General features: G+C 43.6%; 1 protein-coding gene across 14 annotated transcripts in view; it reads right to left on the bottom strand.

Moving 5' to 3' along the window:
• The window catches only part of LOC149281123 (nuclear receptor corepressor 2-like), a 254,242-nt gene that overhangs the window by 28,605 nt on the left and 202,870 nt on the right, over positions 1–22,767 (bottom strand). For all 14 annotated transcript variants that reach the window (XM_089499622.1, XM_089499617.1, XM_089499624.1 and 11 more), the window contains 11 exons: positions 18,870–19,401; positions 15,651–15,771; positions 14,960–15,188; positions 8,512–8,667; positions 7,827–7,963; positions 7,489–7,594; positions 7,246–7,350; positions 6,306–6,409; positions 5,309–5,459; positions 1,320–1,454; positions 415–501 (listed from right to left, as the gene is read on the bottom strand). In XM_089499622.1, the coding sequence (XP_089355748.1) occupies positions 415–501; positions 1,320–1,454; positions 5,309–5,459; positions 6,306–6,409; positions 7,246–7,350; positions 7,489–7,594; positions 7,827–7,963; positions 8,512–8,667; positions 14,960–15,188; positions 15,651–15,771; positions 18,870–19,401 (1,863 nt within the window). The remainder of the gene's footprint in view (positions 1–414; positions 502–1,319; positions 1,455–5,308; positions 5,460–6,305; positions 6,410–7,245; positions 7,351–7,488; positions 7,595–7,826; positions 7,964–8,511; positions 8,668–14,959; positions 15,189–15,650; positions 15,772–18,869; positions 19,402–22,767) is intronic.

Below are 22,767 nucleotides of genomic sequence, written 5' to 3'. Positions count from 1 at the left end.
TGTGTGTGAGTTTTGTGTGTGTGTGTGTGTGTGTTGGGAGGGATATACAACTGTTAGCTTCTGACAAGTCCCACACCCACTTGAAACCAGCTCTGAAAATATAATCTCAAGCTAAATAGACACAAAAACAAAAGGAATAAGAATAAGACCAATTGAGTCCCATTTCTGGGTGAAACTAGGCAATGTATAACAGTAGAATAAAGAACAGAGGAAGCAATGGACAAGTTGGCTGTCACTGTAGAGCTGGATTTAGCTTGGGAATACCCCACTGCTTGCACTTAAGATACGCAACAAAAGCGAACTACAGTACTACTGCAACATGATCAGAAATGAGACAGTGCCGTGACACCGACAGTCAAGTTGCACACTCAGGTTATTATGTTTACATTCTTGTCACACCTCTGACATGGTTACCTTGGGTGATAGAGCCCCGGATGTGATGTGGTTCTTTTAGGTTGAGGGGACTGTGTCTGTCTGGTGGGATGGTTCGGCCCATGAGACCTAGAGTGCCCCCCAACACACACACACACATACATATATAAAAGAAAGAAGTTACGATATTTCAAGACATGCACATTTTAATACTCCCGCACCCCTCCTGGGAATTGACATTTTTGAATGCTTTAGCAATCAAAGTCCAGAACACAAAAATAAAACAAAGGACTTCCAATGTGAAGTCGAAGGCTTTCATGGCCGGCATCCATAGTTTTTTGTGGGTTTTTCGAGTTATGTGGCCATGTTCTAGAAGAGTTTGTTCCTGACGTTTCGCCAGCATCTGTGGCTGGCATCTTCAGAGAATGCTGGCATGGAAGAGAGTGGTGTGTGTGTGTGTGTGTGTGTGTGTGTGTGTGTGTGTGTACATACTGTGTGACCCCACTCTCTTCCATGCCAACATTCTCTGAAGATGCCAGCCACAGATGCTGGCAAAACGTCAGGAACAAACTCTTCTAAAGCATAGCCGCATAGCCAAAAAACCCACAAAAAACAAAGGACTTCCACTTTCTGGTTTTGTTACCATTGTGTCTTTTGGCAGTTTGGGGATGCCTGGATTCCAAATGCTGCCACAGAATAAGCATGCACATGCGAGGCCTTTTTAAAAATCCATCTTAGGGTTCAAACATGCTTGATAGAAAGAAGTATCTATTTCTTACTTTTAGTCAACATTCAAAACTCTATCTGTTTCTATAGTTCACAAATTTGCTCTCCATCATGACTCTCTAGCTTGGTTCATAATGCCATGTAATTCTTAAAACACATGAAGGCACCAGAAATTGAATTGTATTCTTCACCAGCTTAAAGCAATGATCGTAAAAGCCCACCTTCTATGCCACCAGGTGAACAACGTTGGGCCCTTCCTTCCATCATGTCATAGGTCCGCTTTGTGCCACTGCTCTCATGTGAGGCTCCGATGTTTCTGTTGTTCTCTTTGGGACACTGTACGGCAGCAAGGCCACCTGGGAGAAGGTCAAAGAAAGCAAAAGAAGGCAGGCGTGAATGCTAAGTGACATCAAGAGATTTTGAGGTTACTGTTCATTCTTCATGCTCATTCCAGAACTTCGGTAAATGGGTCACGCACATCCCAAGGAATTTTTTGAGGCTCCCGTTTAGCATAACTCAACTGGCTTTTAAAATATTACCGAAATATTCCCTTAAGCACCTTCACTGTCTGGCCAGCGAGACACCAAGAGATAAATCCAGTCTTGAGGTCAAGTCACACAAAACCCTTTTATTTATGGATGTTCAGATTCAATCGCATGCAGTCTTCCCGCCTTTACCAAGCTGAAGAAATGAACCAAGGGGGTGGTAAACGCAACATCAACTTGGAACAATATTGTGAAAAATAGACTTGTTTAAACTTCTCCTAAGGTTAAAAAGCCATTTATAGCTATGGAACAGCCGCTGAAAGTGGCCACATGCTCATATGTGTGCACTAGAGGCAGTGCATTCTTCTTTGGCAGCTCCTGAGCCTATTGGGTTTTTTTTAAACTCTGGAGGATCTCCAATGCCTGTATGAGAAAACCGCCACTAAGAGGGGAAACCATGCCAGTGTAAGCATGGATAATCTGCACAAGTGACTCTCAATTATGGTTAACATTTATCATCATTCAGTGTGTATTTGCCAGGAGGACTTGAGCCCGCGGAAGGTCCTGAACTTGGATCCGGAGAGATGCTAGAAAAGGATTCAGGTTTTGCTCAAGCACCTAGCTCAGGCTATAGAGCGAGAATCGACAAAGAGACCAGCATGCAAAACTCTTAATGGCAAGAAATGACTATGGAGAACTCGCAAGATCAGATGTACTTTCTGCTCTCCGAATAAAAGTGACTCAGCTGTAGTCTTCTCCAGCCCACCTTCACCTTTACCTTGTCTCCCTTCCCTCCAGCTAAGCAACCCGATAGGAAATACAGCTCTGCATTTCGGTTGGCCAATAAAAGTTATCACTGAGAGTGTTGCCAACAAGCCTTGAAGATATTCCCCGGAATGTTTTACCAAAATCCAAAATCCCTGGAATTCCCTAATATCTATTATTATTATTATTATTATTATTATTATTCAGTCAAAATCCCCAGAAAGAAATTAATTAAATTCCCCGGATTCCGAATTGGCCACACTGATCACTGATGGATTTTAGTTCTGAATTGAGTTATGTGAGGGAGGAGGAAGGTACAGTCCTCCCGCTATTCTCACGGTCTTTGGACCCGCATCCCTTACTTATGTGTGAGGGACGAATGGAGGGGGAATGAATGGGGCGTGTGCCCATGGTGCGTACCTGCATGCCCCCACACCTATATTCAAGCCAATGGGGCCTGAATATAGGGGAAACTGTTTTCGCGAGGGGATCCGGAACAGATCCCCCGTGAAAAAGGAGGGGCAACTGCATTTTTAAACTCTCACCCCTCCTTCTGTAAGTTCAAATAATTCAGTCGGTACTCACAAAGAGTGAGAGAGAGTTGAGATGCATGGTATTTGCATTCACACTCACACAACTTGGCTGCATCCTGTTATCAAGGAACATCTGCGCCAAACGGTTTCTAATGTAAGGGGTGCTGCGTTTTCCCTGACACCCCCCCCCATCCCACCCCCATCCCAGTATACTCCTGGCAAAGCGGGACAAAAGAAGAAAAAGAGGATTCTGTAAACATTTCCCTTCCTCAAAGAAGAGTCATTAGCAATGACAATAACCAATCTTGCCCCATTCAAGCTTACAGACGCTGCACAATTTTGCCTCATAAGAGCTCTTTTATTGGCAAGTATAATCAAGGCATCAATATGTTGACAGCGCACTCCTCCCTTCTTCCTGCTCACCAGAACTCATCCTCACAGATTTATTTATTTGCAAACTGTTCTCGCCGTACATCCACGGCTAAAATTTCCACAGAGAAATTTAAATCCCCATACTGTATATAAATATTAAAATGTCCGATCAAGATGTTCTCCCTCTGCACAGTAGGAACCCATATGGCCCACTGGACTATTGTCATGTGTTCCTGTGGCAGTGGAAGCCACCCACTGGGAAAGAAGCCCTGCATGGATTTCCATCAGGGTTGACTCTGCCAAGTAGCTCTCGGGAAAGTCCTGGCTAAGTCTCTTTATCCAACATTTGCTGCTGAGGGGAAAGTTAAAAAACAGGGACGTGAGCGAGGAAAATTACTTCTCCCGCATGACCAAAATAGATACGGTGCAAAAGGCGATTGTAGTATCAACCCATTGCAGACTTTAAGAAAGGGATGAAAAATCCAAGATGCCGAAAAGTCTAACCCTGGCCCTGGATCTCAGCCTCCCTCTTCCTTAAGCAGATCAGTTCTCAAAAACCTAATATATTCAAAGAATATGGTCAGGATTCCATGACTCCAGAGAGAGAGCATGGAATACATACAATCAGTGCCTGCTGTCCGGCTTGAAAAAGTTAATCGTTGGTTGACAGCTCCCAGAATCCCCAGCCAGCATGGCAAGTGGCCATGCTTGCCAGGAGATTGTAGGAGATGTAGGCTAAAAAAAGTAACTTTGCTAAGCTCTGCTGCTGCTCAATATACACAAGACTCACTAGGCCGATAGAAAACCTCCAATCAGTTCATGTAGTCAGTATGCACCAGTGAGATGTGGCAAGCCAAGTGCATTTACAAGTCCTCTAATAACTGACGGTAAAAGTAGACAGAAGAAAGCCCTTAGCCGATCTTCCTAGACTTCAGATAATGGTCAAAAAGAAGGGAGTGGGAAGAATTCCAACTTCCCAAACAGAGTACTCATTCCAGTGATTCCAAAACTTGTTGAAAATAAAGTTGGCCTCACACTATGGGCTTCGAAGAGTTCTTTCCCATACTCAAAAGGTGTTTCTCTAATGGATATGTGGATAGGTCGCTACAAGCTTTGTTATGTGCCTTCAAGTTGTTTCCGACTTATGGTGACCCTAAGGCAAACCTATCCTGAGGTTTTCTGGGGCTGAGAGTGTGTGAGTCGCCCAAGGTCACGCAATGGGTTTCTATGGTCAAGCGGCGAATTGAATCCTGGTCTCCAGAGTCATAGTCCTATGCTCAAACAACAATGCTCTTAGTGCTTACAATGGGCCAATTTGCTTATATATTGCTATTATGACAAAACTATGGTTTGCTATTTCATTCAAGCAGGGCAAAATGCAATTCGTTTAAACAATAATTTAATCATGATTTGTATCGATAAATAATTACACTTGTCCCTCCATATTTGCTAGGGTTAGGGGCACAAAACCCCCATGAACATGAAAAAACCACAAATAGCCAAAACACCAAGTTTTTACCTGAGAGGACACCTCTCTAAGAATCTCTAAGTCCTCCAGTGCAACTCTGTGGTCAACGTCCGACAGACACTGGCCATAGAACTGTGCTGGAGGAGCTACAAAGGTCTAGTAGAGTATTCTCTCTAGGAATCTCTAGGTCTTTCAGTGCAACTTTTAGTTAATGTTGACCATAGGGTTGCACTGGAGGCCCTAGATATTCCTAGAGAGAACATATTAATCAAATCCGTGAATAATCAAATTCGCAAATATCAAAGCCGCAAATATGGAGGGATGACTGTAAAACTAACTGCATTTGAACCCACAACAAGATGTTTCTAACCTCTTCCTTCTCCATGTGCTTGAGAATGGGATGGGTGTTTGAACCTGTGGCTCAAGTATGGTCAGACCCATCTCTCTAAACTACAGTTTAGTGTTCCAAGGGCTTAACCAAGGCTATACATAGATTGACGTTGGTAGCTTCTATGTTTGAAGCCTTCCCTCACATGCAGTACAGAGGAACATGAGTCCAGTCAAAGCGGAGAGGGATTCCGACTCACCATCGTAGGTCAGGACATGTCCCTTCTTCCCCTCGTAAATGACATGTCCCTTGGGCAAGACATCTTCTCTCACTTTCTCTCCTCTGCTGGGGCTGTCTTCTCCAATTATCCTGGTAATGGTTCCTTTATACAGCACTTCGGCTGGGGTGCCCTTGGAAAAAGACCAAGATCCGCATTTAACAGTGTCATAAGCAATTAAGGCAGAAGCAAAGCACGCATAGACGCACACAGAGAGACACAGACAGATGAACACTCTGTTCCAAGAGGCAAACTGAACAAAAGAGAGCAAGAACAAGCAAACGCTAGCCAGAACTCAGCTTCCTGCTGCAACCAATGGCCAGAAACTTACAGCTTAATTATCAAAGTGCTCAATAATGATGAACTGGAGTTTTGGCAGCAGAGGTGAGGCAAGGAAGGGGAGGTATGGGTTTCATCTAAGGTTTGCTGGGAAGTGATAGAGTTAAGTTGAAAATGAAAATGACAGGCATGACAGACAAAGGAAGAGCAGTGACTCTGGCATCATCTACTATAAACCTGGTGGAATGTAAATCTGACATGGATACATATACTAATATACACAGATTGAACCTTCCTTTGACCACATCAAGTTTCTCCCGACAGCATTTCATGCTGCTCTTTACAAATACATGTGCCAGGTCTCTGCAATATACAGAGACCGCTCAGTTTCTGCATGTATACCTTGCTGTCTGTGGGACACAGATTTGCTTTCGTGAAAGAAAACGCCTTCTAAAAGAGTCAGTGAAGTTCTATTATGCTAGATCCAATCACAATTTTTTCTAGGTCAGTAATGTCTATTCCAGAGATGGGAAATTTTTGGAACTCCAGTTGTTTAGGCACACAGCTTCCATAATGTCTTAGCACTGGCCATGCTGGCTTGAGCTTCTGGGAGCCACACTGCTCTTGTCACTAAGGAACCTCCCATCAGTTTTCAATCCCAGACAATAGCATGAAAAATAACAGCAAAAAGGAGACCTACATGTGTGATGGAGCCTCGATACGTGATGGGAGAGTCTGACGGTGGCCTTGTGCTGGGGATGCCTTTTGTGATGCTTCCTCCTGACATAGAGCCCAAGGATGTACCTGTAGCACAGAATCAAATCAGAAGCCTGGAGAAGTCTAGCCATTGCAAGTGAATGATTCAATGGGAGTAATGTCTATCCAGCAGCCATTCTGAAGCATTTTGGACACTGAAGAGGCTGGGGTATTATCTACTTTGACTAACCAAAGCTCTCCAGGCTGTCAGATACAAAAGACCAAACCTGAGGTGTGCCAGGCAGTTGCTTTACTACTGAGACAAGTTGCCAGTCCTATCTTAAATCTTCCAGTCCTATCAGATAAGGACTGGCATCCTGTTAGTGAAATACCCATGTGGCAGTTGTGGGGAATTATTCTGCTGATACCAGTGGAAGTGCAGCTGTGCATACAGCGACACTGCACACTGCAGTTATGCATGGTGCACTTCAGTTTCAGATTGCTCACTGCAGCACAATAACCCGGTCATTGAAATGTGTTGTGCAATGTTGCTATTCTGCAAGGTGTGTTTTTAATGCTGGCATCTTTTGCATGCAGACATTTATACTACACTGAGTGGATGCTGAGAAAGACCGTATTGTTTAGGCAGATCGCTGACACCTGACCTCACTTTCTGTGAAAGGAGACTGAAATTTATATGGGTGCTGGATTTGTTTTTTTCTGGTATGTTTTAACACAGTGATTTACATTTTTAATATTTTTATTCATTTTATGTAAGGTTTTTAGGAGCACCACAGATGAGATGCACAACATCAGCAGTACATGACTCAGATTGCAAATTGGTTGCAAATGACTTCAGAGTTACACTAGAGTACCTTCTTGCTATGCAGCAAGTCATTCCTTAGGGGCATGTCTCTCAGCTTGCATGCTGTGAACTGTCTTACCCCGAAGAACAGAGTTCTCTTGAGATGTCTGCACAACCAAGCCTTCTGGTTGACCAGCCTGACTCCGAGGAGAGAGCTGTTCCTGTTTCACTCCAGGGAAAGGTACTGGAAAACATGAGCACATAAAGCATCACTGTTACTGCATGGCATTGTAAGCAGAGGGACTTCTTGCTTAGCTTTTCTCATACCGATTTAACGGAAGAGTTTTAATATTTGTATCGTCACTCAAACTGTTTGCCTTACCCAACTTCTTGGGGTCCACCGTCAAGGGCAGACCCATGGCGATAGAGCCGATGGGGACTTTCGCATGCTCAGAGCTGGATGGTGTTTGAAGCTGAAGAGGCACCCCCTAAAAAGGTATAGCGAAAAGCTTTTGTTATTTTGGTGGCACAAGTGCAGACAGATGCCAAAAGCAACAGATATGGCAAGCAACCCTGAAATCATACCATCTGAAATGACAGGTGCCAGAATGAATGAATGAATGAATGGATAATGAATCACAGATCTGGCAAAAAAGGATCCATTTACCAACATACAATATTGTCAATGTATTCTCCATGCACCAATGCTTAAGCTTTTACCTGCGAAATAGAGCCAAGGGGCCTTTCAAGAACAGAGGGATGTTTGGTGGAGATGAGAGGAGGAGGATTAGAGATGGCTGACAGTCTTTGGAGACCAGGGCGAGAATTTTCATGTACATTTAAGGAGACTGGGTGACCTGCATTCAGAATAAAATAAAATCAAATGACAAAAATACTTATAACCAGTACTTGTTAGTTTACAATAAAGGTTGACTTTGTTTCAAGATTCCCTAACTAGGCTATAAAACCAAAGTGATCAATGCCAGCTTGCACAATTGGTATCCCACTGAGCCACAAATAGGTCCGTGGTCATGTGTGGTTGTCTAGCCAGAGGATCCATAAATGTGGGTTTGCTGACTGCCTAAACTGGAGGTCACTTTGCATCTGTCCAGCCGCAAAACACATTGAGCAGCCTGTGTTTTGGTTGGGATTCCGTACATTACACAGTCCTGATCTAAAAAGCATCCAGGTTAATACTGTATTTGTTCCTGCAATTCTTTCTGCTGATCTCTACTCATTTTAATGGGTTCTTCCACTCCACAGAACCATAGATCTACCAGTGCTGTGCTAGTAAGCAATGCACAGTGGAAGATACTGCTACCTATATCAAAACATTTAGATCCAACAAAGCCTGAGTACTGAAAACCAGTCAGTAGGCACATAAACTTGTATCTGTCTGACTCACCTGGTGGGTTGTACTGAAACACATGGGGGTCAGTGTGTGGAGAGCTTCGGATCACATCCCTCGATGATCCTTGGTAAGGAGGCCAGCAGGTAGTCATGACAGGCTCAGCATCAAGCTTCTGTCCCTCTGGAAGGGAGGTGAAATGGACTGGTTTTTCTATAAGAGAAACAAAGAGCAGTAAATAAGAAAGATTTCTGCTTCTTGAAGACAAGTGGTAGACAAAAACCTGGGATTGGCAACTATGACTTGGGCTAGTACAGTGGGCCCTTGGTATCCACTGAGGTTTGGTTCCAGGACTTCCTATGGATACCAAAATCCATGGATGCTCAAGTCCCACTAAATACAGTGGCACATTAAAATGGTGTCCCTTAGATAAAATGGCAAAATCAAGGTTTGCTTTTTGGCATATATATATATATATATATATATATATATTGAAGCCATGGATAGTTGAATCCGTGGATAGCTGAATCCGTGGGTATGGAGGGCCAACTGTAATTTTTGCACATAATTTTAACTCCTGTACCTTTCTCACAGCCTGACAAAATAAAACAATGAAAGCACAGGAAATATGGACTCTTATGTATATGAAAAGGATGCCGATGAACTACTTTGTTCCTTTGAATGTCGCCACTCTGAGGCCTCTTCTAAAACTTGCCTCTGCCCACCACAAAGGAAAGGATATCTTCCCCAGCAGACCACAAGACAGAGGGGAACTTCTTAGTGATAAACCCTTATCTAGCTTTCGTTGGACATGATTTTCGTTTTGGGGAATGTATTGTACTATATCTAGTGCCAGCGTCTAACTTTCTGAATAACATGGCTTTTGAAATGTTGGTAGAAATTGATCCTGCCTGTGTGAAGTCAAAGGAAAATTTAAACCAAGAATAGGGATGCTCTATGATCAAGAAAGGTAACTGAATCACAGAATCGTAGAATCACAGAATCCGAGTTGGAAGGGCCATCCAGTCCAATCCTCTGCCACACAGGAAGACACAATCAAAGCACTCCTGACAAATGACCATCCAGCCTCTGTTTAAAAACCTCCAAAGAAAGAGACTGCACCACAGAGGCAGCATGTTCAGGTCAAACAAGCAAACAAAGAAGAAAAAAAGAAGATGGAAGTACTGTGTATACTCATATACTAGAAATTTTAGTCCAAGCGCTGAGCAGAGAAACCTAGGTTTACGTAAATACCGTACTTACAAAGCAACCATTCCTTTCTCTGAGCAGAGTGACAAAAGGCGAGAGCTTAGAAGCACCTAAAAGCTGCACTGACCCCCCTCTACTCTCTCCATTGCGTTGCTGCTTCTGACCTTTTTGAAAGCCTGGGTAGGAAAATGGCAGCGGCGGAAGCTCTTTGGCGCTTCCCCTCAAAGGAGTGCTGAGAGGAATCGAGCTTTGAAGGATCTGAATAAGACATCTGCGCATGCTTGTCGGCTTCTCTGGGTTAAAGTCAGGCAAAGTTAGGCTATAATCACTGCTAATGTAATTGCCATTTTCTTTGCTTTGCCTTTTCATCCTTTTTGGCATGTGTGCATTTTCCTAGCTTCACCTGTGCCTAGTTGCCTCCCTCAAACATTGCATAGCCACCACTGACTTCTGAGCGCACAGTTATGCCTGTCACAATTTCAGTTCTTTGGCACTGTTTTCCTTTGCTTCATCCATTACATCCTTTGTTACATGCCCCTAAGTTTTACCCCTGACTTATCTATGGATCATATCAAAATTCATGATTTTGGTCCCCAAACCTGCCCTTGACTTATACATGAGGTCAACTTGCAGTTGAGTATATACAGTAATACACTGAAGAACTAGGCAAAACTATGTGAGAACTATACAAAAGAGAAGAAAAGAAGACAGATTCCTTCAGAGTACAACCTTTTATAAAGCACTAGAGAATGTATTATGTAACATGCTTTATGTACTGTATGTAAGCTCCCTCGATCTGCAGGGAGAGGTGGGGTACAAATAAATTATTATTATTATTATTATTATTATTATTATTATTATTATTATCAATCAATCACCAGGAACAGGTGGCAAATCAACAGAGTTGTTTCAAGCTACACAGGCGGAATCATTCAAATTCTAACTAAAATCTGTCAACAAACATGAAAATAAAAACAACAGCCCATAAGCTAGGAGTACTAAATATACATTCTGGTTCCCAAGAAAGGGGCAAAGTGATAACTCACGAATTTACAACATAGACTTTATGGAGCAAGAAATGCCAGACGTTCAAACTGGGGTCAGAAAAGGAAAAGACACAAGAGATCATACTGCAAGCATATGTTGGATAACTGAGTGTGCCAATGAATTTCTGAAGAAAGCCAGTCTCTGTTTTATAACCTTTGATTGTGTACACCATGAAAAACTATGGACTGCCCCAAAAGAAATGGGTGAGCCATAATGTTTGATTGTCCACATGCATAACTTATACTCAGGACAAGAGACGACTGTCAGAACACAACGGGGAGAACCAGAATGCTTTCCAAGTGTCAAGGGCATTAGACAAGGCTGTGCTTTATCTCCATGTTTAATTTACATGCACAACACATGACAAGGAAAGTGGGATTTGACTCAGAGAACGTTGGTGTGAAAACCGGTGGAAGTAACACCAGCGATTTCAGATATACAGACAATACCATCCTACTAGCAGAAAATATCAAAGGCTTGGAAAATCCACTGATGAAAATTTAAAGAAGGGTTACAGCTGAACAGACTCAAGAAATCAAAGAAGACTCAAAGTTGGAAGGGCAGCTAGGAAAGGACTAGATAAGATCTTCAAGCGTAAAGACACATCTTTGAATACTGAAGTCAGAATCACCCCTACCCTAGCATTTCTAATTTCTATGCATAGCAGTTCAAGCTGGGCAGTGAAGAAGCTGAGAAACTCATCTAAAAAGTGGTGCTCGAGGAGAATTCAATGGATACCAGGGACCATTGAGCAGACCAATAAATGGCTCTAAGAGCAAATTAAATCTTAACTCTCCCTAAGAGCCAAATGAACTATACTGAGGATATTGTATTTTGGACATATCATGGGATGACGGGACTCACTGGAAAAGATGATAATGCTAAGGAAAACGGAAGGCAGTAGGAGAAGAGGAAGAGCATATTTCAGATGGATTGCTTCAATAAAGGCAAACACGGCTGTCTTGATTTTGAAAGACCTGAGCAGGTCTGTTGATGACTGGGGCTCTTGAAAGTCTCTTGCATGACAGCACATAACAACAACAACATCACCATCATCAACAACAACAATTTGCCATCCAAGATTCGTTTGACTGGAAACACAAGAACTGAGCCCAGGACCTCCTGCATCGAGAGGCATGTAATCCATCACTGTGAGCAACATGAAGGGAAACTCTAGAGCTCCGTAACTACTTTTGCCCATTCATCATATGTTGCATGGCAGGCATGGGAGCCAGGACAACACATGGGTTTGCTCTATTCCTGTTTGGCACAACAGGGGGGAATCTAATTGGAGATGGCAGAGGACCAAAGCATGCCTGGATCTTGGCTCAAACACACCGGCTGCTGTATCTAAGGTGTATTATTTGAGATGGAACTTTGGCTTCATGCAGAAGCAGATGTCTATATATCTACAAAGCTATTCCACCCGCGCTCAGGATGAAAACACTTTGACATCTCAAATGCAGCTGTTTTCTTCTGGCCTTTCCCTGCCCTGACATACATTAAGAGGGGGGGGGGCTATAACTCAGGCCCTTTTTGATAAAATAGCACTTATCCTTGGGGGGGGGGGAGGGTTATTATTACTGTTTATCAAGTCCCTGAAACCGGAGCGAGAGAGACAATGTTGATACGATCCGTCATCCAAATGAGTGCTGTTGGCTTTCAACCGGCCCGCAAAAGGCCAAGCTGAAAAGAGTGACTAAATCAATAGGAAACATATTGCAATCTTTAAAGCTGCCAAGCAAAAAAAAGAGAAACAACAAAAAAAGAGAGAGAAAAGACAAGAATTATGACCCCTAATTCATACACTCCTCTCATCCAAACTGCCCCTACCCTTGGATGGCGCTTCATGTGAAAAATAAAAAATCAGGGAGAGGAAAAGAACAAGCCATCTGCATGAGACAAGTGAGCCAAATGGGCAAAGTTCCCAGCCCTCGAACCAGCAAAAGGCCTTCACATCCCGAGAAGGTAGTGGCAGGGCGATGCATGTGGAGGGGAGAATGCTTTGGCTGGAATCGATCCAGAGTGATAAAGGCAAGCCAAAAGACCTGTGGGGCAAAGAATGTCTCATGCAGGATGCACGGCTAGCTTGCAAGACTACGTCATGAAGCGGATCAGGATGGCTTGGGTTCCGAACCTGTTAAGCAGAGCTGGCTCTTTTCTTGGGCTGCATCTCCAAAACCGACCCTACCTTGGAAAAGGGTATAGGCGGAAATGAGAAAGGCACCCTACCTCAAACTTTTCTACTGGATCAATCACACTCTCTGTTCACCAAGACGTTGCTCGTTTTTAAAAAAATCTTACAATTACGACTGTTTAGCACTGTGAAAGTTCATTTCTGGGCATATCCCTCTCCACCTAAACAATATTTCAAATTCTGCAACAAGGAAATGCAAAGGCGCAACAGGGCAGAAAGGGTGAACATGCAAAGGGTTACATTAACTGGCTTAGATGTTGTTTGCTTTGCTTCTGGGTCTAATTTTATCTCCCAGGAAATGTGCTCCTTCTATTCCTCCAGTAGTTGGTGGATGAATAGAAATGGCTCATAGTTGAAGACGACAACATGAAATAGCTGAGGGTAAAGGGCAAACAAACAAATAAAAATGCCCTGCCTCTACAGACTATTAGGCTGTGTTTGCATCCAAGCAAATTGGGGCAATTTGCATGGCATAAGAAAATGTAGGGAAGCAGATTTTGGCTAGGAGATTTAGAAGAGATTTCATGACAACACAAACCATTTAGTAATGGAACAGAATACTTCCAGGATGTGTCAGAAACTTCTTTGGAGGAATTTATGCAAAGATTAGATAACCCTGTGCCAAGGGATGCTGTAGTGGCATCCTGAACTGTACACAGGGATGGAAGACCTCAAACCACTGCATGCTTCTTCTTGTTCTTCTTCTTGTGAAAATAAATTCTTCATTAAAAAGCAACTTGTATTTTGTACAAATATTTTGCATCACTATTGATGCAATGTAATGCCCCTTGACATTATATGTTGGAGGACATCATAAGGAACTTTGGTAAGCTCCTGCTAGAGCAAGCCATAACTTAGTGCACCTGCTCTGTCTGCAGAAGAACTGAGGTTCAGACCCTAGCATCTCCAATTAGAAGGTCAGGAGAAAGCAGGGTTTGGAAATCTTGGACAGCTCCTCCCTATTGCAGAACTTGATACTGGGCTAGAAGGACCAATGGTTTGATCCAGTGTGAGGTATGTCCTCCCTGACAGTTCATCTGCTCCTGAATCCTTCACAAGGCAGGATAAAGTGCTCACTCACAATTCCACTGATACCTGCTGCCTGTGCAAACTAGGCACTTATGATGTTCAGCAAGAGGATACTGGGGGCAGTGGGAATAAGGAGAAGTTACTTGACCTTCCTTTTCCAGGTAGTGTGAACATAGTCCTTGAAATCCTGAACTACATACTGTTCACAGTTTTTTAAATAGTTCTTTAGTGTTCTACTAAAGGCTAGAAATTTGTGCATGTGTGCTGTGCAGGTAGAAAAGAGCAGTAATCTAGTAACCGGGAAAAGCTTCTTAATTGCCATCTTCACCTTACAAGGATTCTCTTATAACAAGGTTGTGAGTTCAGTACCAGCCAGGGGCTCATGGTCAACTCAGCCCTGCATCCTTCCGTAGGTTGCTAAAATGAGTCCCCAGCTTACACACTGTAAACCGCTTCAGGAGTGCATAAATGCACCAATAAGCGGCATAGAAATGTACTTGCTACTGCTACTGCTATTCTAAAATGATAGATAGATAGATAGATAGATAGATAGATAGATAGATAGATAGATAGACAGACAGACAGACAGACAGACAGACAGGCAAAAGGACTTTTGAACATGCATTATAAACTTTCTAACCATCATAGCTCCCCAAGTGTTTTGCCTATCAATAGCAAGAAGGCGCAGGGAAGAGGATGGAAAGCTGAAAAATTCCTATCAGGTGTACCAGCCACTTCCACTGTGGATGAAAAGGAGAACCGTTTACAGGAAGGCTTGCCCTTCTAGTCAAGACATTGGCATTGACTGTATGAGAAATAATGGCTTTGGCTGAGTGCTAAGAGTCTGGAGACAGAACAAGACGGTTCACCACCACCCTTCATGCAATAATGGCAGTGACATTAATAAAAATGATCTCCCGCGTCCGGCCCTTGAGGTTGGGGCAGGCTATTCTGCGTCACTCCTTTTCAATCCTTCCCCTGTTGTCATCTTCACCTCTGCCCCTGACACCCAAATGCACTCACCAACTTTATCGACAGCAGTAGGGCTCCTGTTCTGGACACTGGGGCTGCTGCTTAGCGGGGGCTCCTTTTCAGCCGGCTGTTGCTGGGGTTGTTTGCTCTGGGCCGACTCCTCCAGGGCCAACTCATGGGCGATTGTGATTTGCTGCTTGTAAAGAGCCAACGCATGGTGGGGCACCTGGGGCTTTGCACTTCCACTTTGCAACACTCCCTCCAACAATCCTTCTGAAATCTATAGGGAAGGTGGTTTGGTGGGGGGGGGGAGGTGGTTTAGGAGGAAAAAAAGATAGTTTTTGTCATTTGCAGCTGGCAGATACAAACATACACAAACATCCAAAAGGTCACATTTCAGGTGCTCCATGGAGAGTTTTTTTATTTTTTAAAAAAACCAAATTTCCCCCCGCAGCCTTAGAAACAGTCAAGAGAACTGGAAAAGCAGAGCATGCACCCCTACAGATTGGCAGGTACCCTTCTTGTTTCGGATAAATTCAAGGTTGCTCTGGTAAACCACAACATTCACCCCAAACACAATATTTCACAGAGGCCAATGCCACATAGGCATTCAGAAAGCTACAGATTCAAAACTCACAGAGGGTCCCACTGCCTCTTTTGACAACTTGCTACGGACCATACCCTGACGCTGATAAAACCGCTTTGTGATTGGTACCAGAATTCAGTTTTGAGCACTACTCACAATGGGTGGGATGGCAGCAGCTCTTTGCTTCAACTGTTTCAAGTCTAGTGGCTTTTGGGGTGAAGAATCGAGCCGGGCATCATTGGTCGCATTGAGGAGGCTGGGCCGAGGAGACAGCAGCCTGAATGGAAACACAAAACCAATGATCAAATGTCAGAGATCCATACTTCCACAAAACCACTTCCAATGGCTGAGAAAGAGTGTACAGTACAGAACGATGGCTTACATAGGACTTCTCAGCACTCCAGATACTACTAACTTAAGTCCCCTGTAACTCACACTATCTCTTTTGACAGCTTGCTACAGACAATACGTTGATGCAAAGCTTGGAAAAGCTACCAATGTCCATGCAGATGGATGTTACAGTATTAAAATGTATCACTCGTTAAAAGAATAAAATACAGTTAAAAAAGATAAAAACGCTTAAAAAAATGACACAATTAAAACAGTGCAACACCCCCAGTCTGTTCCTGAAAGACTTTTTGGCCTGTTAAAGACAGCCAAAATAAAGCTGCTTCGAGTCACAGTGGAGGTATGGTGTTTCAATGATGCATGCGTCCTAAGAGTCCAGAAGCCACACCAAAGCCACGCTCCAGTCTGGAGCGTGGCTTTGGTGTGACTTCTGGACTCTTAGGACGCATACATCATTGAAACAGCATACCTCCACTGTGACTCGAAGCAGCTTTATTTTGGCTGTCTGTAACAGGCCATAGAATCATAGAATCATAGAATTGTGTGGTTCTATGATTCAAAAAGTCTTTCAAACCTGTCTGAATAAAAATGTCTTAGCCTGCTGACAGAAGAACAAGGAGGGAACCATTGTGGCCTCCTTAGGGAGGGAGTATGAGAGCCTAGTGGCAGCCACCAAGAAGTCCCTTGCTCATGTTTCCACCAACCATGCTTGTGATGATGGTGTAACTGAGAAAAGGGCCTCTCCTGATGATCTCAGGGCTTGGGCCGGCTCATACAGGGAAGATACTACTGATTAATTTAGTATACTAAGGCGGGATACAGACTGCCCAAAAAAGGCGGTCTGCCTGCACCTTGTTTTGCTCCGCGAGGAAGCCACAGTGGACAAACCGCACGGCTCCCTCGTGGAGCAAAAAGAACCCACAAAAAGCGTGTTCTTTTTGCGGCGCCATAATGATGCTGCAGTGCGCCAATGGTGTACTCACGACGTCATTATGGCACCATGACATGCGGAAGCTGTACAGGGTGCGCCGCCATTTTGATGCCCTCGTCACGTGCTAGGGTGAAGCACGTATGGGCGGTGTGCTCTCGGCCAACCCCTAGCACGTGACGAGGGCGCACTATAGGCCCGTCTGGATCGGGCCATGATCCTTCATCTTAGGACTTAGGTCAACTTCAGACCTAATGGTCACAACACCTGGCCAGGATTTTGAACTTTATTGCTTCTTTCCTATCCCTGCTCCTTCCAATTTTTAAGTTTTTTTGTGGTGCTAACTAGTCTGACGACGCATTCTGGAGCACATGAAAGTGTGCATCCTTTAGCAGGATTGTTGTTGGTCCCAATAAAGGCATTGCCCTATTGCAGATATGGAATGGCAAAAGTCCTAGAGACCACTGTGACCAACCCCGTCACAAGTCAAACCAGAGCACCATTTGACGGCCGCTCCTCCACTGCCAGATCAGCTGTTACAATCTAGATCTCAGTGTACCCCGAGGAGCAGATGCCCCTCAGAAGCTGCAGGCTGAATACTATAAAGCTACGTCACTCAAGATAACAAGCCAAGCCACACATACTTCCAGGAGGAGGCAAAGCCACCCCGAGATCACTAGCAAATCTGATCGGAAAGGAAGAATGCCTTTCCAAATATGGCGATCTGTTGTAACATAAGTGCCATCAAAGGCAAAATACTCATCTAACAGCAACCCTGGAATAGCCCAGATCAATCCTGTAAGAATAAAGGACGCATTGGGGCAAAGAGAGCTAACTGTTAACCAGGAAAGTTCTGGTTCTGTTCTCAGTTAGTGTCATGCTATGCAAGAGAGAGATAAAAATCAGGCTTGGACTGGGAAGACAGAGAAGCGGGGAAGGAAATGGAACCGGGCTTGACCATTTGCATCTGGATTAACTACAGCAGAAAAGCAGGCAGTTCAAGGATGTTAAACAAATCTGAAAGTCAATAAAGTCCTTTTCGATGTGTGCGCGCAGGGGGGTTTGTCAGGAGGTGGTATGGGTCAGTTTCCTTATATGATCAGCAGCCTAATGCGCTCAATAACTTGTTCAAGGATGGTTCTGCCACCTGCTACAGACAAATGAATACATCATTTCCAGATACACAGCAACATAATCTTTGCATTTGTTACTTCATGATAAAATATTTTACCATATTTGTGAAATGCCTGCCCAGATGATGGATTGAGCATACACAGAGTGGGGGTGTGTATTACCATACATGTGACGGGCACTGAGAATGCATGCCAAATAAGCTTCCCAGTCAATGACAGCCACACTGGCAGTGGTGATGGACACATTCTGCCCATACTGCAGCAGTGATAAAATGCTGGAGTTACGTTTTCCTCATACAAATGAATGTCAACCATTCATTTATGTGGGTAAGGGAGGAACATGTGTATGCCACACGTTCAAGCTCAGTCACATTTATACATATGTAGAATCTATGCATATTTAGAATCATGTGTGTTCTAAATATGCACAGCTCTGGCCCTTGGCTATCTTTTCTGGTCATGCCGGAGCAGTGCTTCCCAAAGTTGGGTCCCCAGATGTTGTTGAACTACAACTTCCAGAATATCTGGCCACGCTAGCTGGAGTTTCTGAGAACTGAAGTACCAAAAACATCTGGGAACCAAGTTTGGAGACCACTGTTCTAGAGAGTGAAATCGAAATGAGAAAGAGAGATTATCCAGCAGAGGTAAATCATCATCATCATCATCTTCATCAAGGTGTACAGATGAATACATAAAGAGTTTTCTTCCTCAGTACAAAGGCTCTTCAGATGCTCTAACTGACCTACATGGAAAGAGCTCCTGAACAGGAAAATGTGTGAGCAGTGTGCAACAATTACAACCAATGTGATTTGTCAAGGTATTATGGTACTTGCTATTGCTGTCCAGTGCATCTCAAAATCTCAAGCACCAACACCATTTTTGGCATTCGGTATCTAGCGCTTGTTTGTTTTCAAGCACGTGTCTGAAATTCCGTCAGGTTTTCCCGTGTATTTGCTCCTCACTTACTTGTTTTTGTCGCCAGCATCCTGTTCGTCCAGCTCATCGGCACTGCATGTGGCACTGGAATCGCTGTCAGGGTTGGCGCCTCCCGTTTTCCCAGTTTTGTGGGTCTCCTTCTTCTCAGACTTGACCGCCCGCTCAGTGCCTGATAGGCTACAGGTGGTCTCGCTTTTCTTCTTGTTGTCCGTGTCCTTTTCTTGACAATCCCCTGTGTCCTCCATTTTGATGTCATCCTTGTCAGGCTCTGGACTCTTGGGCTTCTCCTCCGTCTCCTCACTTTTCAACACATCGCCTGATGGGTCCTCCTGTGGCTTCTCTTCACTCCCAGTTGGTTCAGTGGTCGTTTCCTCGGGCGACTGCATGGTGGAGGCTACAGAATTTGCTTCTGGGAGACCAGGGGCTTCCTCCGTTTTGATACCCAGCTCTTCTCCATCGTCCCTGGCTTCCGGGATGGGTTTGGGCTCGGTCTCTGTGTTTTCTTTGGCTTCAGGTCTAGGAGAAGGAAGGCTCTCTGTGTCTGAACTGTTATTTACGGTAACTGGAATTAAATAAAAATACGTATTTTCTATTTGTATGGTGCAGCATAATTTGCCATGCACAAACATCAACGTTAAAAGTGGGCAAAAAGCTGAGGGGGGCCAATGATTGTCCCACGTTCAGGCTACATTTGTAGCTGAAAATGTGGCCTGAAAGTGACCAGAATTCATTTCCAGTTTGACCTTCTGAGTAATTTCAACCATTCCTCCCCCCGCCCCCATTTTGAGGTTGGGGGCATTGGGGAAAGTTCCTGCAAAACACCACTCCAGGTAGCATTTGTAGTCATTTTATGTGCGATTTTTCACCCGTCCTGTTTCGTGTATAATGGAAGGATCTGGGGGATTTGGGAAGCTACAAATTGGGAACTAAAAAGCCCCACATCTATATAAAGCATGGCTGAGGAACCTCTAGGTCTCAGCCTCAATATTGGCAAGGACTAATGGGAAGTGGAGGCAAATGATACCTGGAAGGTGATAGGCTTTACCACCCCAATATAAACTTATAAAAGCCCTTCCAGAAGAATGCTAGCTTCTGTAATTTAAGATGTGAAAACATGGGTTTCATCCACACTTTCAAAGGAATGCACAAAACCAGAGGGAAGACACAAATGGTGTATCTTACAGGCAGATGACAATATAGACATCTCCAAGCTGCTATGCTTTTACATATTTTTCTTGTTTATTTCCCCATACTCCACTCAGTTAAAAGGACAGATTTAAATTATTGTGTCATTATTCATGGATTTTATTAATGTGTTCTCTCTAGGAATATCTAGGTCCTCCAGCACAGACTCTGTGGTCAACTTGAACTAAAAGTCGCACTGAAGGACCTATAGATTCCTAGTGGGAACACTCCACTAGGCATTTGTAGCTCCTCCAGCACAATTCCATGGTCAATGTCTAGCCCTGTTTTTTTCACATTCACAGGGGCCCTGTGCTCCTAACCTCAACGAATGTGGAGAGATGAGTGTAAAATACTTTTGTTTTCCCTGAGGAAGATCCAAGAGATGTCTCAAAGGTTTCAGAAAAAATTAGAAGCCATTTCCTACCCTGTAAGCACATTGTGTTTGAAAGATTTTGTTTTTGGAATTACTGTATGTGTAGAGTTCAGGAATTGCAACTGAGCAATATGTTGCTGAACTTAAAATGAAAGCAGCGAGTTGTGAATTTGGTCTTGCAATGAATTTGGTCTTGCAATGAATTGCATGCTGAGAGATAAAATTGTTTTCAGCATGAAGGAGAGATTGAAATAAAGACTTCTGAAAGAAGGTGACCTTACTGTAGATAAAGCTGTGGTAATATGTCATGTTGATGAGATAAGAAGAGCCCAGCTGTGGACTGGGGTAACAGTGTCCAAGGAGTTATATAAACTATATATCAGCTACAAAAGGCTCATAAAGATAACACAGGAATTTCAGTACAGATTCCTACTGGACTTGATAACTTCTAGTATCATAAAAGACTTTTGGCGAGGGCTGTGCCTTGTTTTAAAAGAAAAAATTCCTGGATACTTCCATGAGACAAATTTTCCTATTTAAAAACTGAATTATTTGGGAGTTGGGTAGGTCGAAGGGTTGCAAGGCATCACATGCAGTTTATGGGCTGCATATTGCCCACTCCTGCCTTATGTACAGAATGAACACTAAACTTTCCATGCAAGAACCCACTATGCTCGCTCCAAGTCTTTAAACAGAGATGGCCATCTGTCGGGGATGCTTTGATTGTGAGTTCCTGCATGGCAGAGGGTTGGACTAGATGGCCCTTGTGGTCTCTTCCAACTCTATGATTCTATGAGACAAGCGCTTTAAATTATGGTGCTGCAATGGCTAAAAGGGAATTGAATGGGAAGAGCAGGAGACAAAGTTTTGCATGTGTGCATGCCGGAGGGGGAAGATTTCTTGCCAAAATTTCTTTCAGCTTCAAAATGGTCCTATGAGGTTCCATGTAGGCACAGAGTGTGCAATGCATACAGACCACAGAGAAGAATTTAGTATTCATTGACACAGTGAAAGAAAAACCTATAAAGTATCTTCATATATTCTTTTTTTTCTTTTTGGCTCATACAAGATTTTTAAAATTCTGGTGAGGAGGAAAGGTCTGAGTCTACATCCTGTTTTTAACTCTGGGATCCTCTCCAGGCCATAAACCAAAATGATGGTGGACTGAATGTGTGCGTCTGCTTTAAAAATGGTGATTTCAGCGAGTGTTGTCAAAACTGGAAAAGAAACCGAGGCATAAAGCCAGAACTGTGGGCTCTTGGAATGAGGGTTTGGAAATGACCTCATCACATTCTGTAGCATATCCAGAAATTTCCAGGTGCTAAGGGATCTGAATATCAAGTGAGGCATGTGTAGTCTGAGACGATTTTGGCTGAAAATATGTTAGCTAGGGAACAGAAATATATCAACGAAACTTGGTAGGTAGGAAGGAATTCCCCACAGACCTAGATCTCGTGAAAGGGAAGGCAAGTACTTTTGGAGGCTATGTCGGACCACCTCAAAGAAGAATGGTACCCACACAGTCTGGGCAAATCTCAAAGCATTTCACGTTGCTGACCTCTCCAACTGAAATCCCAGATTCCAGGCGTCACTGACGTTGATTTGTTTGCCACGAACCTGTGAAGAGCAATCCCTTGCTCTTCCCTCAAAACGGACAGTGAGAAAGCCATGGGCAATATTTAGGCTAGGATGGTTTTAACCCAAACATGTGTGTGTATCCATTTCAGGTCTGGAAAATGTTGGCAAGTTTGGGCTGTGGCTTTAACATTTATTTATTTTTTATATATAATTTATTTTGCAAAGCAGTAAAGTTGCAGCATGTGTGAGAGCGAGTGACTGACTGGGGAAAGGATCTGATAATGTGGCTCTGTTGCAAGAGGCGGATGATCCGGAAGAACTGTAAAAACTAGTAAAGCACAAGGAGTTCAGAAGAGTCACTTGAGCAGTGCTGGAGAAGCCCTGGCATGACAAAACCTTCTCAAGGCCTTTATGAACGCACATACACACACAGAGAGAAAGAACATACATATACCCATCTGCCCACGCACACAGAACTATTAGTGTTCACTATGATGAAATGCATCCCAAATGTCAAATGACAAACTGCTGAGGCAGAAGGCTGACCTGACATTTCTGCTCCTATGACATTTCAGCCACCTTGGGCTCAAAGTCTGTGCACTTCAATACCTCCCTCTGGATAAAACCCTTAGCCTTGTTCTTTGCTTTAAATGATCTAGAACTGAACATATGTATGTTGCAAAGCTTTGGAGTCCAGCAACCCACCGCATGGAATATGCGTGTTCAGAGAGTACCCTTAAAAGTTACGGCTTCTGTTTTATCCTGGTCTGAATGAACCCCCACCTACCCTCC

Source organism: Sceloporus occidentalis, unplaced genomic scaffold, assembly GCF_023333645.1.
Source record: "Sceloporus occidentalis isolate IW3139 unplaced genomic scaffold, rSceOcc1.0.p SCAF_138, whole genome shotgun sequence".
In the NCBI taxonomy this organism is placed as follows: domain Eukaryota; kingdom Metazoa; phylum Chordata; class Lepidosauria; order Squamata; family Phrynosomatidae; genus Sceloporus; species Sceloporus occidentalis.
This window is presented reverse-complemented; position numbering and strand designations above follow the sequence as displayed.